General features: G+C 41.7%; 1 protein-coding gene across 1 annotated transcript; it reads right to left on the bottom strand.

The window, feature by feature from the left end:
- Positions 1-2,547: 2,547 nt before the first annotated feature.
- On the bottom strand, positions 2,548-25,641 carry LOC124599055. Its single transcript, XM_047136045.1, has 3 exons — positions 25,491-25,641; positions 3,060-3,154; positions 2,548-2,759 (listed from the first exon to the last, which is right to left on the bottom strand). The coding sequence occupies exons 1-3, from the start codon at positions 25,533-25,535 to the stop codon at positions 2,591-2,593; spliced, it is 309 nt and encodes a 102-aa protein (XP_046992001.1). The 5' UTR covers positions 25,536-25,641; the 3' UTR covers positions 2,548-2,590.
- Positions 25,642-26,608: the final 967 nt, after the last annotated feature.

The raw sequence follows: 26,608 nt of genomic DNA, 5'->3' as shown, positions 1-26,608 counted from the left end.
TATATTTGCTAAATTCTGCTGGAAGACCTTGATTATCTTTAGTAGCAGACCTCAATTGACAAAAAATAGCCCTACTACAAGCTTTCTCACAAAATTCTAATGTCTATGGACATTTGTCTGTATAAGTATGGGGTAAAGAATAGGTAAATTTATCATCAATCCAAAGACTGGTTTGAACACTACAGTGCTTTACTATGTAGGGTCCTGTTGGTCATACACTATTGCCTTCCCTTGACTTATGAAATGACTTACCCAGCATGTTATAGAGGGAGCTACAGAGTAACATGGACTTCAGACCACAGTGAACTCAGTATTTCTAACAACAAACATTGCCAGAAAACATAGGGTACTGAGATTCATAGTAATTGTTTACATTGTGTACTGTTGTCAGAGTGTGTCGTCTTCACAGGAGGAGAACAAAATAAAGATATGTCTTGTATCTCACCATAAGATATCGATGTTATTGAGTCAAAGATGTTGTCAGAAATGGCACTTGTGGCAACTCACCCTTAAGAGATCAAAATGCCTTTATGAGCAGCGGCCAGGACCTCCACTAACAAATCGTTCGCTGAATGAAGACTGTTGGCATAATCCTTGTGGCACGGTACTGGAACCTGGTAGATCTCTCTGCATTGGCCTACAGGTTGCTATATGGGCTATTAATCACTGCACTGATAATGACTTTGCAAGGACTTACAAGACTTCCTGGTATTCTTCCACCACCAAGTCCGTTCACTCGTGCCAGCCTAGCTCATTCATGTTTTGTGGACTAACTTTGTTCCCTGCTTGTTTAACTATAAATTAGTAAAAGCCGTGCATGTTGACAAACAGGAAACAAACGTGTACAAAAGTAAGTAAAATTTGCACAAACTAATGAAGGGAGTATGAAAAGTGCTCTGCATGCAGGCATCTTATTTAGTGGTATGGCCAAATACAACAAATTCTAATTTATCATATGCTACACTCACAAGATACTCAAGAATGATTAGCCATTTACAACACTAGCCACTCCTTGTTGCTGTGCTCATCAAAAGGAAGACTAAGGTTTATGTCCAAATTATTATGATTTCATTAAATACAAGCTTTGATAAAAAAAAGGATGACAAAGGGAACAAGCCATGTCCAGTTTTTATCTAACAATTTCGGAAATTATGTTAACTGTTTTAGGTACCAATATAAGACCTACATTAGGAAGGATGTGTGAAATACCTGGGTGTAACGATTAGTGGCGGGCATAGAACAATGATTCTTATGAGCTCAGTCATAGGTAAAGCAGTTGGTAAACCCGAGTTTATTGGAATTATGCTGAGAAAATCCATTCAGTTCACAAATGAGACTGTTTATGAGACTCATGCAACCAATACTAGAACACTGCTCAAGCATGTGGAACCCATACCAAACAGGTCTAATAGGGGATACTCAATGTCTACAACAAAAGGCATCATGAATAGCAACAGGTTTCTTTGATCCATATGAGTGTCTCACTAAAGTGCTGGAAAACCTGAACTGACAGTCAGACACCAATTGTCCCACAAAAGCCAACTTATAAATGAAATTGCCGAGGTCTCCATGACCACTTCTTGTCGTGTTTTTTGTTGGTGCCCGCCCGCCTAAGGATTCAGATGGTTACTCAAATTGGAAAAAAATAAATAATAATACTCTGAGAATTCCAAGTGTGAGGAGGAAGTTGATATCAAGAAACTTGTGATAAATTAATTGTGAGTGGAGAGGGGAGGGGCATGCCATAATAGTAACCATTCTTTCCTCGCAGCTGAGATGTACTACCCATAAGCAGCAGTTCAACTGCAGTTTTGAAACACCAGTGATTTAAATGGAAATATTCATATAGTTATTTCAAAATGTGGTATCAAGTATTTTGAAATTTGTGATTTATAAAACTCAATAAAATTAGATTTCAATGCTAGGTTAAAAAACAGATTTCCGTGAGATTTTATGAAATTCCTGAAATTTTTCGAGGTAAAATATAATTCACTGAGAATTCCACGTTTTTCAGAAGAATCACCAAGCTGGGATTCCAGCAGCTGACAGTTGTTTAGCAGCACCAGCAATGGAGGGTAACCTTTGACAATGCTAGCCACTCAAAGTTATGAAAAGTCAAAAAAACCTCCAAAAATCAGTTGGCCTAAGACCTGAGATGAGTGCCAAGAGCCTACTTAATAAAATTTCAAGAACCAGTTTCAGTGAGAATCTAGGAATGTACTACTACTACTACTACTACTACTACTACTATACTGCATCCTACATGTCACTGCCATAGGGTTTGCAAAGACATGGTTAGAAAAATTACTGTGCACCTACAGGCATTTAAGCAGTCGTTTCAGGAGTATGAATGTAGCTATAGATTTGAACTGTGTTCTTCCAAGTCAGGTATAGTGTATTTTGAGACTGGTTTCTTAATTTGATGCTCCATAATATAAGATGATAAATTTTGTCACCATCACATACAAGAACATAATGAATAAGTAAATATCACTGTCTGAAATATTAGTTTATACATTACAGGATTTGAGATCAGTAATAAAAATATTAAAATTGAAAATTCTATTCTTGAACAATGGTGTGTTATCTATTACTTATTCTGTAACATTTTGTATACACCAAATACTAAGAAACAAAGGAACATTAAAATTGCAGCCATAGCAAATGATTTTGTATTTTCTTTCTGAAGATGCTTTAATTCATGCTGATTCCTTTTTAGTTCTTCTTTCACTTCTTCAAGCTCTCCTTCAATACGCTGCCTGCAACAAAAGGGTTTCACTTGTTATGAGTAGATAATATTATGGAAACACACTGGCATTAATTGTATTTTGTCACAAAATCACAGTAGAAAGATACACGGGAGGTAATATGTAGAACAGATAACCTGAAAAAGTAACCAGAGTGCAGCAAAACTATACAAACATGGCCTTTGTGTCAAAGTATTCTTAAGAAACATACTACTATCTAGAAACATGCAAACATGTGAACTATGAGAATTTGAAAAACACCACCATTCATATCATTGTATGCCAACTAAGCAAAATGTAAAAACCAAGTACCTTTCATCAGATGAAAGATGCCTACTTCTGAGGTTCCTTTCCAGAGCTTCTATTCTGTAAAAACCAAACTTTATAGAGTCTTCTGCACTTCTGATCTGTAAAAGATTATATATAGACTTTAGAACGGAACTCACATTAAAATAGACAAGGAAATACATCAAAGGAATTGAAAATTCTTGTTGTCCTTTAAAAATGTACAGTTCTCAAAGGGTAACATTCACATATCCTGTATTTATAGGTTACAGCAAGGGCTACTGAAAGGAAAGAGTGAAGGAAAAAGTGCTTACCATAACAGTTTGGCAAAAAGTTCAGTTCGGTATTGAGAATAGTAAAATTTGAAGCTGTGACTAGATGCAAAGATCAAAACATAATAGTCAAAGGTATAAAAACTTAAGTAGGACTGTTGAAGACAAAGAGTGGCCAAGTTATGTAAATAATTACTATTAAAAATTTTAAATGTTAAAGCATACTATTAACATTAAAACAGTTCCAACAAACTGACATGAGGTGTTAAAGGTATTAGGATACATATCCATAATCTCAGTATGTACAAATCAAACACTTAGAATCAACTGTAATTGTAACTGCTCCACATACACGAATGCACTTGGAGGGCAATATTAAAATATCATTCAGTGAAGAAGTGTTTCTCAAAAGTGTTAAGCATTCAAAAGTAATACCTTTGTTTAAAAGCTGTTGATTTGCCAACTACAAATATGAGACCAGGGGGGGAGTGTACAGGCTAGGCATGAGATGAATGGTTGTCGGAGCTAGAGTGGAGCAGCAGGTAACATAGGGACATGAATAGAGAGGGGGGTAACACAACATGCCAAGGGGAGACTGGGGGGACAGGGGGTTACCAGGGATTGACGCCAGGACAATTATGGCAGTGAAGGGTGTGTTGCAAAGACAACTCTTATCTGTGTAGTTCAGAGAAGCTGGTGGTGAAGGGAAAGATCCACATGGCCTAGAGTGTGAAGAAGCCATTAAAATTTAGCGTGTTATGCTCAGCCACATTTTGTGCTACTGGGTGGTCAACTTTTTCCTTGGAAACAGCTTGGCGGTGGCCATTCATCCTGGTCAGCAGCTGGTTAGTAGCCATACTAACATAGATAGCTGTACAGTGCAGAGTTGGTATATCATATGGCTGGTTTCATCTGATGGGGAAGGATAAGCGTTTTGACAGCATGGGAGTGAGTACAAGGTGTTGGATAGGAGGAAAGGGCAGGTCTTGGACCTCAGTCTTGTACAGGGATCCTCGTCACAACAGTTTGGGAGAGGGAGTGGTGGTGGGATGGATTAGGGTTATGTGTATGTTGGGCGGGCAATGGAATACCACTTTAGGCAGGGTATTTGGTAAGATGTCCCACATTTCAGGACATGATTAGAGATAATCAAAGTCCTGATGGATATGGTTCAGTTGTTCCAGTCCAGGAAGATACTGGATGATGAAGGGGTGCTCCTTTTGTAGATGTTTCTTGGTGGTGGTTGGAGAATTGATGTGTGAGGATATGGCTTGGAAAATCTGTTTGCGGAGTTGGTCTGTGGGACAGTACCTATCTGAGAAGGCCTTCATGAGACCTTCAGCATACTGGGCAAGGGATTTCTCGTCACTCCAGATACATTGTCCACAAGTGGCCAGGCTATATAGGAGGGATTTTGGTGTAGAGATGGCAGCTGTCGAAAGGTAGGTACTATTGGTGTTTAGTGGGTTTGATGTGGACAGAGATATTGAAGGAGCCATCACAGAGGTGGAGCTCAACTTCTGGGATAGTGGCACATTGGTTGAGACATACCAGGTGCAGTGGACGGGAGAGATGGTGTTGAGAGTGTGAAGGAATGGAAATACGCCATCTGGGCTCCGAGGCCTGGTCGTGAAGATATCATCAATGAACCTGAACCAGACTATACTTTGGGAGTTTTTGGAGGTTAGGAAGGTTTCCTTTAGATTGCTTGCAAACAGATTGGCATAGGGGCACCATGCGGGTGACCATGGCTGTGCTGAAGATTTGTTTGTATGTCTTCCCTTCACAGGAAAAGTAGTTATGTGTAATGATATAGCTGGTAAGTTGCGTAAGGAATGAGGTAGTAGGTTTGGAGTCTGAAGCACATTGGCAGAGATAGTGTTTGATAGTAACAAAGCCATTGGCATGAGGGATGTTTCGGTATATGGAGATGGAATCAAAAGAGAAGATAGGGATCCAGGAGGTAAAGGGGTTGGGATGCTGTTGAGTCAGTGAACGAATGTGGGAGGCTAGTTTTGGGCAACTGGTTGGAGGTGTTTGTCAACAAGAGGAGAAGTTATTTCAGTGGTAGTACAATAGCCAGCTGCGACAGGGCATCCAGGATTTTGTGGAGCACATAGGTGGGTATTCAGGGTGTCATTGGGATGAGGAGGGAGATGGGATCTGGGGAGAGGTTCTAGGAAGGGCCTACAGATTTCAGTAGGGATTTTAGGTTATGGTGGACTTCTGTGATGGGACCACTATGACAAAGGATTTAGGCGGAGACATCAGACAATTGGCAGAGGCATTCTACCAGGTAGTCACTATGACACTGATGGAGCCTTTGCCTGTAAGTAGGATGATTAGGTCATGGTGTTTAAATGTTGTGTATGGCTGGCCTTTATGTGCTGAAAGGTTAGTGCTCTTAGGAAGAGATATTGGGAAGAATGGTTTGACTAAGTTGAAGGTAAGGAAATCCTGCAAGATGACCAGAGGGTGGCTAGGTGGGAGAGGGACAAGGGTCACAGTTGGATGGTGCTACATACTGAGAGAGGCAAGGTTCAATCTTGGAATTAGGCTAGCTTTGGTTGGAAGGACTGGTGGCAAAGAAGTGCTTCTACTGTAAGTTACAGGAGGAGGCGAGTAAGTCTTTAACAAAATCAACATGGTTAAACTACGCGTGGGGCTGAAGGTGAGGCCTTTTGAGTGGACTGAAACTTCTGTGGGACTGAGCTTTGTGTTTGAAAGATTACCAACAGTGTTTTGGGTTTGACTGGGCTCTGGATTTTGCGGACTGTTGGAATAGAAGTTTGGAGGATGTTATGAATTGAAAAGGTCAGTTAGGCAGTTTCTGGGCACTATGAGGGGTTGAGAAGCTGGTTTACATCTCCGAAACTGAAACCCTTGTACTCCAACACCTGTAGAGCTTTCCAGATATCACCTCCATAAATCATCCAACCTGTTGACATCCTACTCTCATCTTGGGACACCACTATCCATCAACACCTAGCCTATCCACAGTGAACCCCCTCAACAATGCCTCACAGCATACCCACCTTCAACATGCTCTTCAGGCTCGAAACCCACTACCTCATTCGTTACACACCTTGCCAACTATACCCTGACACACAACTACTTTTTCTTTGAAGGGAACGTATGCAGACATATCCGTGGACAGTCATGGGCACATGTATGGTGCCCTACTATACCAACTTTTTTATGGGCCTTCTAGAGGAAACCTTCCTACCCTCCCAAAACTCCCAACCTCTAGTCTGATTCAGGTTCATTGATGACACCTTCATGATCTGGACTTAGGGCCAAGCCACCCTATTCTCATTTCTTCACAACCTCAACACTGTGTCTCCCATCTGCTTCACCTAGTCCACCTCAAAAGTCAACAATCCACTATCTTAGACGTTGACCTCCACACCTTTGTTCACATTGAACTCAATAAGCACCAACATTACTACATTTCGACAGCTGTCATATGTACCACACCTGAAAATTCCTCCTATACAGCCTGGCCACCTGTGGGCAATGTGATTACATATCTGCAGGGACAAGAACTCTCTTGTCCGGTATGCTGGAGGACTTATGACGGCCTTCATAGACAGGTACTCCCCAGACCTTGTCCACAAACAGTTTTTCCGTGCCATATCCTCACACACCCTGAATCCTCCCACCAACCCCCAAGAATCAGCTACAAAAGGACCATCCCCCTCATCGCCCAGTATCTTCCTTGACTGGAAAAGCTCTCACCATGCCCTGAAATGAGAAACATCCTACAAAACATCCACCATACCCCTCCTGATGTGGGGTTCTATCACCCTCCCAACCAATACATCATCTTATCTATCCCTATGCCACTCCCACTCTCAATCTGCTGTAGACCAAGGCGCAAGACCTGCCAAATCCACCCACTCAGACTTCCTATTCCAGTCCTGTCACAAGCTTATCGTACCCCTTAAGAGGCTGGGCCACCTGTGAAAGCAGACATGTTGTATAACAACTCTGCTGCAAACAGAGTACACCTTTTTAAGTCAGTACGGCTACCAACCAGCTGCTGACCAGGATGAATGGCCACTGCCAAACTGTTTCCAAGAAAATAGTTGACCACATAGCATTCTGTGTCTGGATTGCTCTGAAAGCTAGCAAGTTTTTTTTTTTATTTTTTTAAATTTGTGTCTGTCAATGATTCGGCACTTCTGCTTTTCAGTGAGTGGCCTCCTTTACTTTTGAAGTATTTACATTAAGATCACAAGACAGCTAAAATCATGTTGTCAGATGAAATTAGTGAAAAATCAGAGATATGTAGCTTTAGGTAGAACTATTGCTGAAGCCTGCGAAAGGACACATTCATAGTCCAATACCAACAAGTTGACCATGTAAATACAAAGTACTTGATTTGGAAAAATGAGACAAAAATAAGTATTCATATTCAACGATCCGTGATCCATGTTGAAATCATACTTTTTATTGCAGCTTACATCAAGGAGAGGGACTCAATTGGAAACATAGATACACATAAGAAAAGCTTTTGCCCTTCAGGTTTGTATATTGTCTCAAAGAACTGCCAATTGTTCAAGATATTAACAGAATGCAATTACACAGTCCAGTCACACAAATGTGACCACTGGACAAAAGCCTGAATAATTACCTTTTGCAGCACAGACTGCTATGAGCATGCAGGTAGAGAGACAATGAGGTTCTGGAAGGTACCGACAGGGATGTGGAACCGCACTGATTCCAGTGCTGTGGCCAATTGCACTGGGTTTCTCAGCTGAAGATCCATGGAGTAAACAGCCCTATCAGTGTGGTCCTAAACTCACCCTGGTCCTAAAATCACCATGGTGCTCTTCGGGTCCTAAACTCATCCTGGTGCTCTTCGGTCCATGCACATACACTGTGAGCTGTGTGACACGGTGCAATGTCCTGCTGGTGTATGCTATCATGTTGAAAAACAAACTGTATGTGGGGGGTGGACACAATTCGCAAGGATATGTGCATACTTGTGTTGATCATTATGCCTTCCAGAATGGTGAGATCACCCAGGGGTTACCACAGAAACATTTCCCAGACCCTAATACTCCCTCCTCCAGCCTAGACCCTTCCAATGATTCTTGGATGATGTTTGCTTCCAATCATTTCATGAGATACACGCCAATGGCCATCTGTGCAATGGAGCATAAAAAGAGATTCATCAGAAAAGGCTCCCTGTCATTACTCGGTGGATGTCCTGTTGCTGTACTGGCGTACAAATTCCAGCCTTTGTTGTCAATGAACTGAAATCAGCATGGATGCATGAACCAGGAGCCTGCAACAGAGACCACTATGCAGCAATGTTCACTGAACAGTCATTGAGAATACACTGTTTGCAGCCCTTTTGTTCATCTGGACAGTCAGTTGCATGTCTGTTTGCCTATACATACCTCCGCAGCCTTTGTTCAGCTTCATTAATGGCTAATGGTGCACAACAGTTGCCTTGACGCCAGTTCTGGATAACACCATTTTGGCATGCATGGTACACTTTAACCATGGCAGCATGTGAACATTTTACAAATTTAACCATTTCTAAAATGCTTCCAACCTTGGCTCGAAAGCCCAATGATCATGCCCTTTTGATCTTCAGATAAATTTTTGTGTTTCCGGATTACAACCACACATTTTTCTGCATCCCCCGACAAGCTTCATATACCCTCCAGTGCTACTAGTGCCACACGCCATGTATAAACAGATAATAGGGTACTGTTTTTATTGTGTGTTTCCACCAGAATGTTTCTGTTGTTTTTCTCTTTCGCATTTTAGATACAATTGTACTTCCAGTAACTTAATGAAGAGAGCCTAACAAAGAATGGATAGTGAAGTTTTGTGAATGCAGAAAGGCTTGGAAAGGTGGCGTAGGTTTGTTAAGAGTTAGAGAGAACCAAGTTCCAACGTAACTGTAACATTATTGTTTACATAATTGGTTTATTATGTTAAGTTACTCATACCATATAAATGCATGTCCCCTGTGAACAATGGACCTTGCCAAGGTGGGATGATTTGCATGCCTGAACAATACAGATAGGCATGAGGTGGAACCACAATGGAGGGGTATTTGTGGATAGGCCAGATAAACATGTGGTTCCTAAAGAGAAACAACAGTAGCCTTTTCAATAGTTTCAGGGGCAACAGTCTGGGTTAACTGATCTGGCCTTATAATATCAGCTAAATCGCAGTGCTGTGCTGATACTGCGACTGGCTGAAAGCAAGGGAAAACTATAGCTGTTACTCTTTCTGAAGGCATGCAGCTCTCCTGTATGATTTAATGATGTTGGAATCTCTTTGGGTATAATATTCCGGAGGTAAAATAGTCCCACATTCGGAACCCCAGGTGGGAACAACTCAGGAAGATGTTGTTACGAGGAAAAATAAGACTGGCATTATGAGATTTTCACTCTGCAGCAGAGTGTGCACTCATACGAAACTTGCTGGCAGGTTAAAACTGTGTGCCGAACCGAGACTCGAACTTGGGACCTTTGCAAGTGTTCTACCATCTGAGATTTTCACTCTGAAGTGAAAATCTCATTCTGGAAACATCCCCCAGGCTGTGGCTAAGCCATGTCTCCGCAATATCCTTTCTTTCAGGAGTGCTAGTTCTGCAAGGTTCGCAGGAGAGCTTCTGTAAAGCTTGGAAGGTAGGAGACGAGATACTGGCAGAAGTACAGCTTTGAGGACAGGGCGTGCCTTGTGCTTCGGTAGCTCAGATGGTAGAGCACTTGCCCGTGAAAGGCAAAGGTCCTGAGTTCGAATCTCGGTCCAGTACACAGTTTTAATCTGCCGGGAAGTTTCAAGACTGGCATTGTTTGGGGTGAAGTGTGGAATGTTAGATCCCTTTATCACATATTTAGGTTAGAAAATTTAAAAAGGGAAATGGATAATTTGATGTTAGATATAATGCAAATTTCTATAGTTTGGTGGCAGGATGAACAGGATTTTATGGATAACTTATAAACACAAAATTAAATAGGGATAATGTAGGAGTACCTCTAATAATGACTAAAAATGGGAATGGAGGTCAGCTACAATGGACAGCATAGTGAATGCAGTCATCACAGCCAAGACAGACAAAAGCCATCACCCACCACAGCAGTACAAGTTTATATGCCAGCTAGCTCAGCAGTTGATGAAGAGATTGAAAGAATGTATGACGAGATAAAAGAAATTATTCAGGATACGAAAATTTAATTGTAATGGTGGACTGGAATCTGATAGCATGAAAAGGAAGAGAAGGAAAAACAGTAGGAAAATGTGGACTGGGGGAAATGAAATAAAAAGCCACCTGGTAGAATTTGGTACAGAGCATAATTTATTCATTGCTCACACTAAGATTACGAATAACGAAACAAGGGACCTGGAGATACTGAAAGTTTTCAGACTGATTATATAATGGTAAGATGGAGATTATACACTGTAAGATATTTCCAGTGACATATATGGATTCTGACCACAATTTATTGTTTATGAAATGTAGATCAAAACTGAAAAAAATGGCAAAAAGGTGGTAAATTGAGGAAATGGTGCATGGATAAGTTGAAAGACCCAGAGGTTGTTGAGAGTTTCAAAGAGAACATTAGCCAGTAAGTGACTGAAATCAAAAGAGAATACAAAAGACAAATGAGTAGTATTAAAAGGTAAAATAGTGAAGGCAGCAGAGAATCAAAGGTAAAAAAATAAGGCCTATTAGAAACCCTTGGATATCACAGGAGATACTGAATTCAACTGATGAAAAGACAATATAAAAATGAAGCAAATTAAGCAGGTGAAAAGGAAGACACATCTAAAAAAATTAGATTAACAGATAGTGCAAAATAGCTGAACAGCAATGGTTGAGGACAAATGCTAGCCTACAGAAGCATGTACAGGGTGTTTCCATAAGAGCGTGCAAAAATATAACAGGATATAGTGAATGCTCCACTGACCAATCTTGGCAAGGAATATGGGGTTGGAGAAGCCAACTTAAGGAGATAGGAAGTAAACTTTTCTACGGCTTTGTCTAGCATTACTGTTTTCCAGATTAATTACAATAACATGCATAAAAATTTACATGTACTGTGCTGTTTATTTACATATATATTCTTTATTTCCTGCAAGGAAACAAAGAGGATGAGCCTGATTAGCAGGAAGTCATGATGCAAGGTTTTATTTACTTTACATGAGGTTGGCACAAAGAGTTCTACCTGAGTTGTTTGAGAACATACCCTTGACTATTCTTGAGAGGAAATGGATACAACATTACGGTGCAATGCCTCACTTCAGTGTGGGTGTCCACAACCATCTCAGTGCGGTACTTCCTGGTTGTTGGATTGGAAGGGGAGGTCCTATTCTATTGCCTGCTAGGTCACTTGACCTGAAGGCCCTTGATTATTTACTATGGGGATGTCGAGTCACTTGTGTATTAGACCTCAGTGGATATGGAGGTGGAATTAGTTGCCAGAATCGCAGCATGGATATTTGTCAAGGTGTGTCAGAATCTTGTTTGCCAATGTCATGCTTGCAGTGAGGTTGATGGCCACCAGTTTCAGTACATTTTGTAAGATACAGTACAAATGGTGCATTCACTGTGTCAATCATGGTATTTGCAGTTAACTGTAACAAACGTAAATAAAAAAGTACACAATAATGTGATTCTACTAATATCTTCTTAATCTGGCTTCTCCAACTCCAGGTTCCCTACCTCAAATTGTTCAGTGGAGCATCCTCTATGTTTCATTAAATTTTTGCATGCTTCTACAGAAAAACCCTGTATAACAAGGGAAAAGACAGATACCACCCACAGGAAAATGAAAGAGGCTTTTGGAGGAAAGGAGGGAAGATCAGTGTTAAATGCTTCATTAACATTGAGGTCATTACAGACAGAGCACAAGTTCCGATTGTTTCAAGGATGAAGGAGGAAATTAGCCATGCCCTTTCAAAGAACCCATCTTACCATTTGCCTGGAGTCATTCGGGGAAATGGATCGTGGGACACGGATTTGAACTGTCGTCTTCCAAAATGCAGGTCTAGTGTGCTACAAACGCGCCCCTTTGCTTGGTTTGGAGAAAAGACAAATACCCATATGAATACTGAGACCTTGTGGAAAACAAGTTCTAAGCAAAGGAGAGAAAGCTGAAAGATGGAAGGAGTATATAATGTGTCTACACACGGGAAATGAATTTGAAAGCAATATTATAGAAAGGGAAGAGGGCTTAGATGAAGATGAGACAGGAGATACGATACTGCGAGAAGAATTTGACAGAGCACTGAAAAACTCAAGTCAAAACAAGGCCCCTGGAGTAGTAGATATTCCCTCAGAATTACTGATGTTCTTAACACAACCAGCCATAACCAAATAATTCCACTTCATGTGCAAAATGCGAGACTGGGGACAAACACTCAGACTTCCAAAATAATGTAGTAATTCCAATTCCAAAGAAAGCAGTAGCTGACAGGTGTGAATATTACCAAACATTAGTTTAATACATCACAGCTGCAAAATATTGACATGAATTTGTTATAACGTCAAGTTTAACAAATATATTTCAAGGACGACACAATACATGTAAGTCACAGATCAAGTAAACAAAGTAAGACGTGTGTGCACTGTAACAGTCAAATCAGCACTGAGTCCAAGACTAGCGGCCGCTGGCTGGCTGGCCGCTTAGGTGGCGTGACTGCTGCATGGCTGGCAGACAGCGCCGCATGTAGACAACACGAGTAACTGCGCGGCGGCACTTTGAAAGATCGGGCAAGTCACAACACTTTTCCCCCCTTTGAATTTTTTGTACTGCTCTTGATGGAGGTGGCCTGTAGATTGCTAACGTCCATAGGTGTTGTTTGACTGGCCGTAAAGTGTCAAGGAGGAGGCTTCCCGTACGGACAGAAGTGTCCCCGATGATAATGGGTCGAGATGACAGGAGACGTGGGGGTCGAACCTGCTGGGGCCCCGTGCCCCAATCTGCCCGTTGCGGCAAGTCCGATTGTTACAACAGAAGACATGGGCGATGTGTCGGCACCCCTAGGAGAAGGAGGCTAGTAGAGATGCTCCGACAGATGATGGTCACCTGGTTCCTGCATGGGCACGTCTCCTGGTGGTGTCAGTTCCTGTGCTGGCTCCGAGATGATGGTGAGAGGACTGCGTTGTGGGTAATGAGAGATTCCAAGATCCCGAGCGTCAGGTAGAGCCGAAGGTGGCGTAGCGGCTTTCTGAACAGGCATTGCCGGCACACGAGGCCGAAGCTGGTCCGAATGACGCACTGCAACACCCGTGTCCATCTGGATTTCATACAGGCATCAGCCATGATGTCGTAAGATGCGCCCAGGACTCCATGTTGGCCGCCTGCCATATCCCCGTACCCATACAAGGTCGCCGGTGGTGAACCGGCCAAGCGAAGGCACCCGCAGCCATGAGGTGTAAGGTCGCAGAAGAGGAAGTAGCGTGCGGGGCTGTCGGCCATGTAAGAGCTCAGCCGGGCTGTGGTTGCCCATGGGGATGAAACGGTAAGAAGCCAGAAATTGGAGAAGCACATCATCATCAGCAGCAGAAGAAGCCAGGAGTTTCCTCATCTGAGCCTTAAATCTGCAAACCAGTCGTTCAGCCTCACTGTTTGACTGTGGATGGAACGGAGGAGCCATGAAATGCATGATGCCGTGACGGGCACAAAAATCCGCAAAATCAGAAGAGGCAAATTGCGGACCATTATCAGTAACAAAAGTAGAGGGAAGGCCTTCCAAAGAGAAAATGCAAGCCAGAGCATTGGTGGTTGCCGCAGTGGTAGGCGACGTGCAATGGACAATGAAAGGAAAGTTAGAGTAGGTGTCAATAATGAGAAGCCAGTAAGTACCTAAAAAAGGTCCAGCAAAGTCAGCATGAATACGCTCCCAGGGCTTCTCAGGCGAGGGCCACGGCGACAAAGAGGACTTCGGGGCAGCGGCCTGTGACACACAAGGGCCGCAGGCAGCGACCATGTGTGCGATTTCAAAGTCAGTTCCGGGCCAGTACACATGATGGCGCGCCAGAGATTTTGTGCGAGAGACACCCCAGTGCCCTCGGTGAAGGAGGCGCAAGACCGAAGCACGCAAAGACGCAGGTACCACAACACGCGGCGAAGCATTTTCGGTGGAAAGAAGGATAACACCATCCCTAGCCGTGAGGCGGTAATGCAAAGCGTAGTAGTTCTGCAAAGGATCAGAAGTCTTAGCGGACGGACGATCTGGCCAACGCTTCTGAATACAGTGTAAAACCCAGGAGAGGGTAGGATCAGAACCCGTAGCAGCCGCCAGTCGGTCCCCGGTGATGGGGAACCCGTCCACAACCCGCTGCTTGGCAACATCCAGGTGGAAACACAAAAGTTTGTCCCTATCGAATGCCAGATCAGGAGGACCCGTGGGAAGGCAAGATAGTGCATCAGCATTCGCACGTTGAGCTGTTGGCCGGAAATGAATCTCATAATTGAAACAAGACAAGCAAAGAGCCCAATGCTGGAGGCGGTGTGCAGCCTTGTCCGGAAGTGACATTGATGGATGAAACAAGGAAATAAGTGGTTTGTTATCCGTAACAAGATGAAATTTGGATCCACAGAGAAAACACCAAACTTACGAAGGGTATAAATAATGGCCAAAGCTTCTTTTTCAATTTGAAAATATTTTCATTGGTCATCCATGAGCGTTTTGGAGGCATAAGCAGTGGGTTGTTCAGAACCGTCAGAAAAACGGTGCGCAAGTACTGCACCAACCCCATATTGAGAGGCGTCTGTGGCAAGAACAAGATGTTGGCCAGGTCGATAAGTAGCCAGGCACGGGGCCTGTTTCAGCTTAGTCTTCAATTTCTGGAAAACCGCATTGCATGACGCAGACCAGTGAAAGGGCATGTTTTTATGCAACAGCTGAGCCACCGAAGCCGCAAACAGTAAAAACCTGTGATAGTATGCTATTTTCCCCAAGAAGGCCTGCAGTTCCTTAACAGATGTAGGGCAAGGAAGGGCATCAATCGCAGCGACAGTTTGCTGAAGCGGACGAATACCATCCCGAGAGAGTTGAAACGCCAAGTACGTGATAAGATGCCTGAAAAAATTTTGATTTCTGAAGATTACACTTAAGACCAGCAGTCTGTAAGACGTGAAATAGGGTGCGGAGATTCTAAAGATGTTCTTCAGTGGTGGAGCCAGTGACAACAATGTCATCCATGTAATTTATACACCCCGGAACAGGGAACAATAATTATTCCAAGAATCACTGAAAGAGAGCAGGGCCACTGGCAACCTAGAATGGCAATCGTTGGTATTGATAGAGGCCGAAAGGCGTGTTAAGGACCAGGAACTGCCAGGAAGCAGTGTCGAGAGGAAGTTGATGATAAGCTTCTGACAGGTCAAGTTTAGAAAAATACTGGTCTCCAGCAAGTTTAGTGAACAATTCTTCAGGTCGGGGCATAGGGTAAGTGTCGATGAGGCATTGAGCTTGTACAGTGGCTTTGAAATCGCCACAGAGACAAATATCACAAACGACAACAACAGGAGAGGACCACTCACTGGAAGTGACAGGAAGCAAGACCCCCGAAGCAGTGAGACGATCCAGCTCCCATTTGACCCGATCACGAAGGGCCACAGGAATGGGCCAAACCCGAAAAAACTTAGGCCGAGCACTGGGTTTGAGCGTGATACGAGCTTCAAAGTTGTTTGCATGGCCTAACCCAGGAGAAAAAAGGGACGAAAATGTCGTCAACAAGGAATCCAATTGAGCATAAGGAATAGCATCAGAGACGATATTGACAGAGTCATCTATGGAGAACCCAAAAGCACGAAAGCCATCGAAACCAAAAAGATTCTCTGGGTTACTATGGTCGACCACAAAGATGGAACAGTCCGAATGAAGGATTTGTAAGATACCGCAGCATTAAATTGTCCCAAGAGAAAAATCTTCTGTTTGATGTACGTCCGTAATTGCCTAGTGACAGGTGATAGGATTGGAGAACCCAACTGAAGATACGTCTGAGAATTGATGATAGTGGCAGCAGAACCAGTATCCACCTGCATGCAAACATCCCGACCAAGGATTTGGACAGTGAGGAATAACTTCCCTGAAAGGGAACAAGTACCATTGACAGACAACACAGAAGCAGAATCAGTGTCACATTCATAAACGTCAGGTATGCGGTCGGATTTGCAAATGGATGACACATGACCCTTCTTTTTGCATTTGTAACACATGGCCCAACGTTGGGGACAATCCTCCCGTGAATGTTTCGTTAAACACTGCAGACATGAAGGAAGTTGCCGTGGGTTTTGCTGCAGTTTCTTAGAGGTTTGTTTATGGGTTTATGGGGGACACGCCGCAAGCTTCGTCAACAGTGCAAAGAGGTTGTATGTCCCCAACGTCACCCCCTGCCTCTATTTGCGCTCCAGCGGCACAAGAAATTTCAAAAGACTGAGCGATGGATAGGACTTCATCCAGAGTCAGATTTCCCAACTGAAGGGCACGTTGCCTAATGTCTTTGTCGGGTGCCAACCGGATAATAGCATCCTGTACCATGGAATCGGCGTAGGATTCTTTGTGAACGTCAGTAACAAATTGACACTTTCGACTGAGGCCATGAAGTTCAGCAGCCCAAGCGCGATAGGATTGATTCGGTTGTTTTTGACAACGATAAAAGGCAACACGAGAGGCTACTACATGCGTATGCTTTTGAAAATATACGGACAGAAGTGAGCACATTTCAGCAAAGGACAAAGACGCAGGATCTTTCAAAGGAGCCAATTGCGACAACAACCAATACATTTGAGGTGAAATCCATGAAAGGAACAGAGACTTACATGTTTGCGTCCACGACATGAAATGCCAAGAAGTGCTGTCGAAGACGTTTTTCGTAATCAGACCATTCTTCCGCTGTCTCGTCATAAGGAGGAAAAGGAGGTACAGTCAACGACAAGAGACGGCCCGCATTGGATGCCGCGACGAAATCACGAATCGCAGATGTGAGAAGCGTTTGCTGTTCAATGAGACCTTGCAATAGTTGCTCTAAAGTAGCCATGGAAACCTGTGGGTCAACGATGAAAAAGAAAAATTCACTACCTTGTCGCCAATTGTAATAACGTCAAGTTTAACAAATACATTTCCAGAATGACACAATACATGTAAGTCACAGATCAAGTAAACAAAGTAAGACATGTGTGCACTGTAACAGTCAAATCAGCACTGAGTCCAAGTCTAGCGGCCGCTGGCTGGCTGGCCGCTTAGGTGGCGCAGCTGCTCCATGGCTGGCAGACAGCGCCACATGTAGAGGACGCGCGTAACTGCGCGGCGGCACTTTGAAAGATCGGCGAGTCACAACAGAATTATTTCTAAGACTAGGAAAATTGGTAGAAGCCTATCTCGAAGAAGATCAGTTTGGATTCTGGAAAAATGGAGGAACACCTGGCAATACTGACCCTATAATTAATCGAAGAAGATAGCATATGTAGACTTACAGAAAGCATTTGATAGTGGAATACATTCTTTGAAATTCTAAAGGTAGCAGGGGTAAAATACAGGGAGTGAAAGGTTACATACAACATGTATAGAAACTGGGTGGCAGTTACAAGAGTTGAAGGGCATGAAAGGAAAGCAATGGTTGAAGAGAGAGTGTGACAGATTTGTGGCCTACCCTTGATTTTATTCAATCTGTACACAGAACAGTAGTGAAGTAAGGCAAAGAAAAATTTGGATAATGAATTAAAGTTAAGGGAAAGAAATAAAAACTGAATTTGATTACATTTCAATTCAGTCAGGGACAGCAAAGAACTTGGAAGAGCAGCCGAACAGAATGGACAGTGTCTTGAAAGGAGGACACAAGACAACCACCAACAAAAGCAAAGCAAGGGTTATGGAATGTAGTCAAATCAGGCGAGACAGAGTTCGATTAAGAAAGTAGGTGCTACAAGTTACAGGTGAGTTTTGCTTTTTGGGAAGTAATTAAATGATGATGGTCAAAATAGAGAGAGTATCAAATGCAGACTGGCAGTAGCAAGAAAATCATTTCCAGAAGAGAGAAAGTTGTTTACACTGAATATAAATTTAAGTATTGGGAACTCTCTTCTAAACGTATTTATCTGAAGTGTACCCATGTACAGAGGTGAAATGTGGGTTAAGTAGTTCAGGCAAGAGGAGAATATAAGCTTTTGAAATGTGGTGCTACAGAAGATGGGCAGATATCACAACTAATGAGGAAGTAGTGAATAAAATTGTGGAGAAAACAAATTTTTGGCATGGCTTGACTTTAAGAATGGATTGAGAGGTAGCAGATATTGAGAGATGTCAAAGAATCATCAATGTAGTATTGGAGGGAAGTGCAGGGAGTAAAAATTGTTGGAAGAGACCAAGGGAAAAGTGCAGCAACTAAATTCAAATTGATCATCGGTTGCAGCAGTTATTCGGAGGTGATGATCCTAGCACAGTATAGCAGCATCAGAGCTGTATCAAACCAGTCTTCAGACTGAAGACCACACAACAACTAATATACAGGGTGTCTCACCAAAGAGTTGTCAGGTGCATTTTCTCTGGTGTTGCAGCAGATATTTGCAGTTTTGTTTTCGCCAAGTGTAGAGGAGTCAGCCCAAACAAGTACTGCTCATCACATCTTTCTTGCTATACCCCACATTGACGGAATGATTCAATTTGGTTCCCATTACAAAGAAAATGTATTCTAAAGCTGAATTTCACATGACCATTTGACAGAGTGGTCCCAAATTAGTCCAGTATGCTATTCATTTTATCAATATGTATTAACAGAGACAGTAAAACATGACGAATAACCAGTACACCAGCAGCGACAGCACTGCTACGACCCATGCTGATGGCTAGCATTATGCAGCAGCACTCCTCTGTCACTGCTGGAGTAACAATTCTTCTTCATGTTTTACTCTCCTGGTTAATAGATATTGATAAAACAAATCTGGGACAGCTCTATCGAATGGTCATGTAAAATTCAAAAAACATTTTCTCTGTAATGGGAAAGAAACTGACACTTTCCATCAAAACTGGATGTCACAAGAGAGACTTAATGTGCAGTATTTCTATGGGCTAACTCCAGCAAGAACTGAAAGAACAAAATTGCAACTATCTGCTGAAAAACTAAAGACAATGCACCTCAAGACTCATAGAAGAGGCACCCAGTACCGTATGACACTGCAGTTCAACAAAATACACAGTGTTATAGATGGTGTTAGGGAGTAGACTCCATTTTGAGAGAAATTGTCTTCAAAATCACAGTTCTTCGGGTAATTGCAGAGTTGATCCATTGAAAAATTCACAACCAATTTCTTGCCCCCTCCTTGTTCAACCCGATTTAATCTTCTTTCCTTGTGTGTGCACACACATCCTGTTCTTCTGTGCAAAAAGTGAATGATGTAAAAGAATTTTTGTGTACAAGTACTGGTGAAACCTGAAAAAGTGCACTTTTCTGTCCAGTGTCAACGAGCTGACCAAGTAAATACCAATTTAATATGATTTGGAAAAAATGAGAAAATTAAGGACGCATATTCAAAAACATGTGATCTACACTGAAATTATATTTTTCTCACCAGCTTTCATCAACTTAGAAGAGAAAAACAAATTTAGTGTCTCATAGAGTTCTAAGCAGATAGAGAAGATAGCAGAGTTCATTTATTTACTGATAATATTTGGTGCAGTGTACACTACACAAGTTCTTGTAATAATACATGTAATGACTTGGATATTACAAAACATTACAACTGACAATGTAGTCATCTTCACATAGAAGCATCAGACTGGAATTCCATAAAATCATAAGCTGACAACTTCCAACAAACTAAATTAAAATTTTTCCTCATATTTTGTACTGACTCTGAAATGTATAACTGGATATTCTGCAGACGTGATTTCTCTAAAAAAAAAAAACTATCTGTGATAACTATTGTGGAATGAATAAGCCTTTTAATTACTTCTCACAAACTCTACACATGAATGACTAACAACAGAATGAGAAAGATAGTCGACACCCCCCTAATGGAGCAATGGCTTTAGAAAGGCAGTATGTTGTAACGACAATGTAACTACTGTATGCCAATTCGCTGAAAAACAAAAATAATACAATCTGGATACTCTTACCGCATTCACACATTGCGAAAGAGACTTTCAATAGAATAAGCAGCAGCAAGCTTTGGATTAAAAGGGAAGAAATGAACTCATCCAAGGCATTTAGCACACGTATGTCTACTATGGAGTTTGTATCAGCACACACAAGTTATAATACATCCAGGGAAAGAGAAGACAATATCAATGAAGATCATCAGAGGAGTGCAAAAAGGGTGTAGCCTTTCACCTACTATGTTCAGTATATATCTAAATGACACTGCTAGATAAGAGTACTGGGAAGTTAAACACTTACTGTTAAGAAAAGATCTCCATGTATTGTATTTAATCGTTTTCAAAACAATCTATGACTGAGAATAAAATGGTCATGCAAAAAAAATTGCAAACTTCAATTAATCTACACACTATTAAATTTAACAGGTTACAGCCTAGTTTCACTTAACTGTTGTATAAGAATCTACTTCTGAACTGTTTTAGTGTAATTAACTGTCGAAAAGAGAAATTTTAAGCATGCTACCTGATACACTAGGAAGTTGAGGTTAACGTGTTGTTAACTCAGTTTAGAATACAGTCCTCTGAGTTCTAGGGTTAGAAACATTGCCAACTGAGTTTTGGATTAATAGATTTGTATCCAACAGGTAAATTTTCATCACACACTATATACTGAGATAAAATTCTGCAGAAAAGAACATGCCAAAGAATACTGTACTTAAATTGCTAATTGGAGAAACTGACTACACTGCATGGAATAGGAAAGTAAAGAGACTACTTGGATTACCTAGAATGCACTTTGTGGACGTCACTGACAAGAAATCAGTGAAGCTCCAGTCACTGGAAGAAGATATACATAAGTCAAAAAGTATAAAAAACAGTTGGATTCGTATAATAAGGTAAATGGTTGTCCAAAGTCATTGAGTCACACAAAGACACAATAAAGAGAATACTAGAAATACTTCACCTCTTGGACGAAGTCTTTCTTCAGAAGTAGGAAAACCATACATGTTCATACGACTGACACATAGAAGGCCATTGTCACCTGGCACTGTGATAGACTGTGTGTGACATGTTCCACACTAACAAGAATCATCTCATTTTTGAGTCTATGGAACGAAAACTGAGTCTAATCTAATTTAATATAATCCAAGCAGCCATCTAGCTGAGGTGAGTTGTGGGGCTAAGGAAAATGCTTGGGGTGGGGAGGAGGACAATGATGTGCTGCCTGTGGGAGAACACAGGGATGTGGCAGGGACAGGGTAGCACTGCTAGGAACAGATCAGGAGGCTATCTGGGATCGGGAGGGGTGGAGGGAAAAAAGGGGGGGAGGGAGATGGGAGATAAAGAAGAGGAAAGGACTATGTAGGTGGGTTGCTGGGATAGAAGACATATGTAGTACTGGAGTGAGAGCAGATGGAGGACAGGGAGAAACGTGGATTAAGGGGGGGGGGGGGGGGTGTTACAGGAACGAAGGATATGTTGTACGGAGAGTTCTCACCCGCACAGTTCAGGAAAGCTGGTGTTGGTGGGAAGAACGCAAATGGCACAGGCTGTAAAACCAGTCATTAAAATGAAGTACGTCATGTTGGATGGTCATTCAGCAACTGGGTGTTCCAGCTCTCTCTTGGCTACCATCTGGCAAAGGCCATTCATGGGGACAGACAGCTTGCTAGTTGTCATGTCCATGTAGAATGCAGCACAATGGTTGTAGCTAAGTTGGTAGTCCGTAAGGCTGCTATCACAGGTGGCCCTGCTCTTGATGGGAAGAAGATGTCAGTGACAGGACTGGAGTACGTGGTAGTGGGTGGATGTATAGGAAGGGTCCTGCATCTGGGTGAGGCATGAGCTATGAGGCAAGGGGTGGAAGCAGAGGGAGAGTAGGGATGAACAAGTATATTGTATAGATTGGGTAGGCAGCATAATACCACTGTGGGTGGGATGAGGAGGACATTCATTTCAGCGTAGGTTGAGAGAGAGTCGAAATTCTGGTGGAGAATGTCACAAAATAAGTGCATCTTTGTGGCTGGACGGTGAGTATGTGGGGAATAATGGATGACTGGTGAGGCAAGGCATGGGAGATCTGTTTCTGGGCATGACTGGGATGGTAATTTCAACCTGTGAAGGCCTCAGTAAGACCCTTGGCATATTTGCAGAGGGACTTACTGTTCTTATTCCAGCCTGAACTTTCTATTGTTTGATTTAGTTTTGCAAAGTGTATAGTAACAAATGGAATTAGCGATCACATGTATCAAAAGGCCATAAACAAACAGCTAGTAATACACAGGATGCCTTAAAGCTGCAGTTTGAAGCCACATCCAAAGATAATTTGTTAGTAACTTGTACAAACTTTCTCTCTTTTGGCTGCACACAAGGTGAAGATGTTTCAATTCATATAGAAAAACTAAAAAGTTTGTTTAATGAGTTGAACAATGGGCTTCCAGATAAACTGTAAATATTTTTTCCGATGATAGTTTGCATATTTTGACAAGAGAGTTCAAAATGTTTCCGTCAATTTGGATGTTACTAACAAAGAATGAAAAGAGAACATTCAATGAATTAACAGTCCAGTTATGTATGTTTGAGAGGAATTTTATGAAGAATTCCAACAGTGACAGAAATGTCAGAAGAAGTGCTAATGGTAACCACAATGAAGCAAAAACAAGATGGCAAAAACAAACTTTTTATGGGTTAATCAAGCCACATTTGCAATTATTGTAAAACAAAGGGCTATGAGAAAAGGACTGTAAACAGTGGAAACAATAAGAAGTCTTAACTGAAGCAATGATAGTCATGAAGGTGCTAAAACTGTTCTGAAAACAGTCTGTGAAGAGGTCTATTTAGTTGAAGCACATACAACATGGTGGGTTGACAACAGAGCTACACGACATCCAGTCAACAGCTCAGATTAATTTACGGACTTTAAAGAAATCTTTTATAGCCCAGATCAAGTTCAAAACTGGTGTTTAGTACCGGATTTGACAGGTAAGACTGTCATCTCCGGATCTTTAGAAACTTTTTTGGTTCTATATCATGTTCTATTGTGTGCTCATTACTCATACCACATTACCCAGGTCTCACATCTAGGTCTATTTGTAAGGATGTGAGTCATAAGGCAAGGAACTGGGAACAGCGACGGTGAAGGTACAAACAAGGAATTGCGTAGGTTGGGTATGCAGTGAAATACCATTGATGATGGAGTGGGGAGGATATTCCTCACTCCAGGGCATGATGAGAGATAGTCGAAACCCTGGCAAAACATCCCAAGATTAATGAACACGCAATGGAATAACATGTACAACCAAAGAAATTAGATCTGAAGATAACAATCGAAAAAACAGTTCTGAATGCAATCTTGGGTACAAAACATTTCTATAACGCGCTGACTTTCTAAAATTTGACAGTCCATGTGGTGTAAAGGCAGCCAAAGCATTCATCACCTCAGTGTATATGCAACAACCAGAAGGGTCCACTGATGGCAGAGAGACAGGCAGTCATTTAGTTATGGCAAAGATCAGCAGGATGCCAGAAATTACACTGCGGAGTTGAAAGCTGAATTCATGATTGCAACGAGTCTGGCATCATACTGTATTTCCTTGGACTGATCTGATGATGGTGCAGTCAAGATAAATCACCAAGCTTATAAAAGGAAGATTCTGGAGCATTTCAATTTTCAAGAGTGAAAATCTGTTTCAACCTACTGCAAAGGAAGGAGATACGTCACAAGCAAAAACAAGGAACGCAGGAAAGTGTGATTTTCTTTAGCCTGATGCTTGGAGCAAGACCTGATTTGAATTATAGTGAGATATTTTTGTTTTGAAGACTTGACTCACCATTAAAAGATGTAGTGAGGCTAAAATGAGTATTCCAGTATACTGTATGCACATGTGAATTATTGTTAAGATTCATGCAATGACATATTAAATTCCCACAGTGATGGAGACTTTGGAGGATGCAACATAAAAGATCAACATCCGATATCCTTTATTACACTTATAGCGGAGCTACCTCCCAGCTCAGCTAAAGACAGGTAATGAATCTCCTGCTGCCTCTGAACCAAAGTAAGTCACTGCAAAAGGCATTGTTAAGGCAATAATTTAACTGTGCAGACTTAAGGATGGTGAAAGCTGACAGTAGTTCCTGTCCTCAAGGTTGATAATAGAGGAACAGTGAGACCCACACAGAATCCTTAATTCCGTCACTGCACAAAACATTTAAACGTGAAGCATTTTTTATTGGAGAAAAGTGATACGGCAGTTAGATGTTCAGAACTTGTCAGCCAGCGTATTATAGACAACGCTCCTGGAAAATCCATAACTGTCTATTTTGTCAGAAAAGGGTCTTTCATGTTGAGGTGTACCATCTTCATTTATTAACGATTTTCAGGTACTGTATTCAACTAATTACAACAAAGTACGAGGAGAGTACACAACAGCCAATCACCAGTTACAATTAATATGCAAACTGTTAATATTAGCTATGAATATGCAAATGATGTCACGACTAAATTACATGACTTTCTAATGCTATATGCTGCAATACACAGAACACTAGATGGCAAGACATGGTAGGAGACAAAATTAACTCCTATTCTAACATATGGAAACTTATTTTGGACATTAAATAAAGACGACAAAAGGTATAGAGTCGCCTGAGATAAGTTTTTTGGTGAAAGCTGTAGGACGTGCCCTCAGAGATCATAAACAAAACACACAGAACAAGAACAACTTCATATATCACTTTATAAAAAAAAAAAAAAAAAAAAAAAAAAAACACAGAGCGAGGATGCATAAAATACAAACATGTGAACAGAATGGGAGAGGCAGGTTAGTTAAACAAGTGACCAATCATAAATAACCAGCTGGGAGAGATTCAGGGCGACCGAGAAACATATGGTCTTAGTGAAGGCGGAAAAGGCTGTAAACCTCCGCCACAAAGAGAAGACAATTCGGATATTGTCTACAGGTTGTACAAGTAACTGTGACCATTTATATGGTTACCAGTGTAGGCTTCTCACATTTACACTACTTCGACGTACATTAGCTATGAGCGTTTTGTCGGGGAACTGTAGCGTTATACGTAACAGCAAATAAAATAACATATGTATTTTTACCCCAGAAAGAATGGAACGCGGTTCAGAAGTATTTCCCATATCCATCTTACTCTAACGTCATTATCTTGATAGCGCCACAATCTTTCAGTAATTCAGTTTCAAATCTGTCAGTAACAGGTGGCAAAATCAGTGTCTTTCGTTACTGAAGATAAACACGTTTACGTCTCTCCTGCCACAGATTGTGGCTTGCTGTAGTGGCATCGTGAGCTACCGTTCAGACAGGGCGTCACAAACTCTACATAGTTTCACAGCTTTAATTTGAAATCATATGGGCTGGTATGAATGTTATAGTGCAGGTCACGGCCTTAGAACTGTGACAAGAGTTAAATATAAGGAAAACGAAACTCAGGTGTTGGATCCGAAAATAGATTTTGCACAGGGATAAATCATGGAAACAAATACATTTATAAAAGGAATGACATCAGGAGACGAAAATGGTGTCTGCAATGGTAAACTAACCAACAGCAAGCATGTAAATATAATCGGCAGATACGCCATTCTTCCAACCAACCAGGATTTCAGAATATTTTTATATACGTTGAACAGGCATTTTGAATAACTAATTTTTAAGCCCGTTCTACACGGGATGTTTGAGCTTGCAAGTTTCCCCTTGATTCAGCGGTTCCGCCAGCCTCTGCCGTGTAGACAGGGCCACTTGCACAAATTTAACGCGTACGATCGCTGTTAAGCCCGTTCTACGCGGGACCACGGGAGTGTAAATGGCCAAATGCGGCCTCCCACTCTTTTCTCCGTCATGATGAATCTCGAGCAGTGACGTCATCTGGCAGCTACTGCAGTTTCTTTACAACTGTGTCGTTTGTGTGTATTTCTTGTCCTGCCGAGTGTTCAGTTGGAAAGGAGTTTGTTTCGTGTGTCTTAAACTTCGTTTTTGGAATTATGTCTACAAATACGTCGTATTGTCCAGTTGCTGAATGTAGTAATAGCGGACGTAAGACTGAAGGCATAATTTACCATCTTTTCCAAAAAATGTTGAACTACAGCGTAAGTGGACTGCTCGTTATAAACGAGAGGATAAAGTAAATGTTAATAATGCAAGAATATATTCTGAACACTTTTGTGAAAGCGATTACAAACTAGACTTGCAGAATGAATTGTTA

Source organism: Schistocerca americana, chromosome 1, assembly GCF_021461395.2.
Source record: "Schistocerca americana isolate TAMUIC-IGC-003095 chromosome 1, iqSchAmer2.1, whole genome shotgun sequence".
Lineage (NCBI taxonomy): Eukaryota > Metazoa > Arthropoda > Insecta > Orthoptera > Acrididae > Schistocerca > Schistocerca americana.
The sequence above is the reverse complement of the archived record's forward strand: the minus strand, read 5'-3'. Positions and strand labels throughout refer to the sequence as shown.

Bases quoted from the DNA above. Each gene is read 5' to 3' on its own strand.
- LOC124599055 (XM_047136045.1), bottom strand. From the start codon at position 25,535: ATGGATATGGGAAATACTTCTGAACCGCGTTCCATTCTTTCTGGG. The intron at 3,155-25,490 runs GTAAAAATACAT...AATCTTTTACAG, and splicing joins CGCGTTCCATTCTTTCTGGG to ATCAGAAGTGCAGAAGACTC. The intron at 2,760-3,059 runs GTACTTGGTTTT...CTTTTGTTGCAG, and splicing joins CATCTTTCATCTGATGAAAG to GCAGCGTATTGAAGGAGAGC.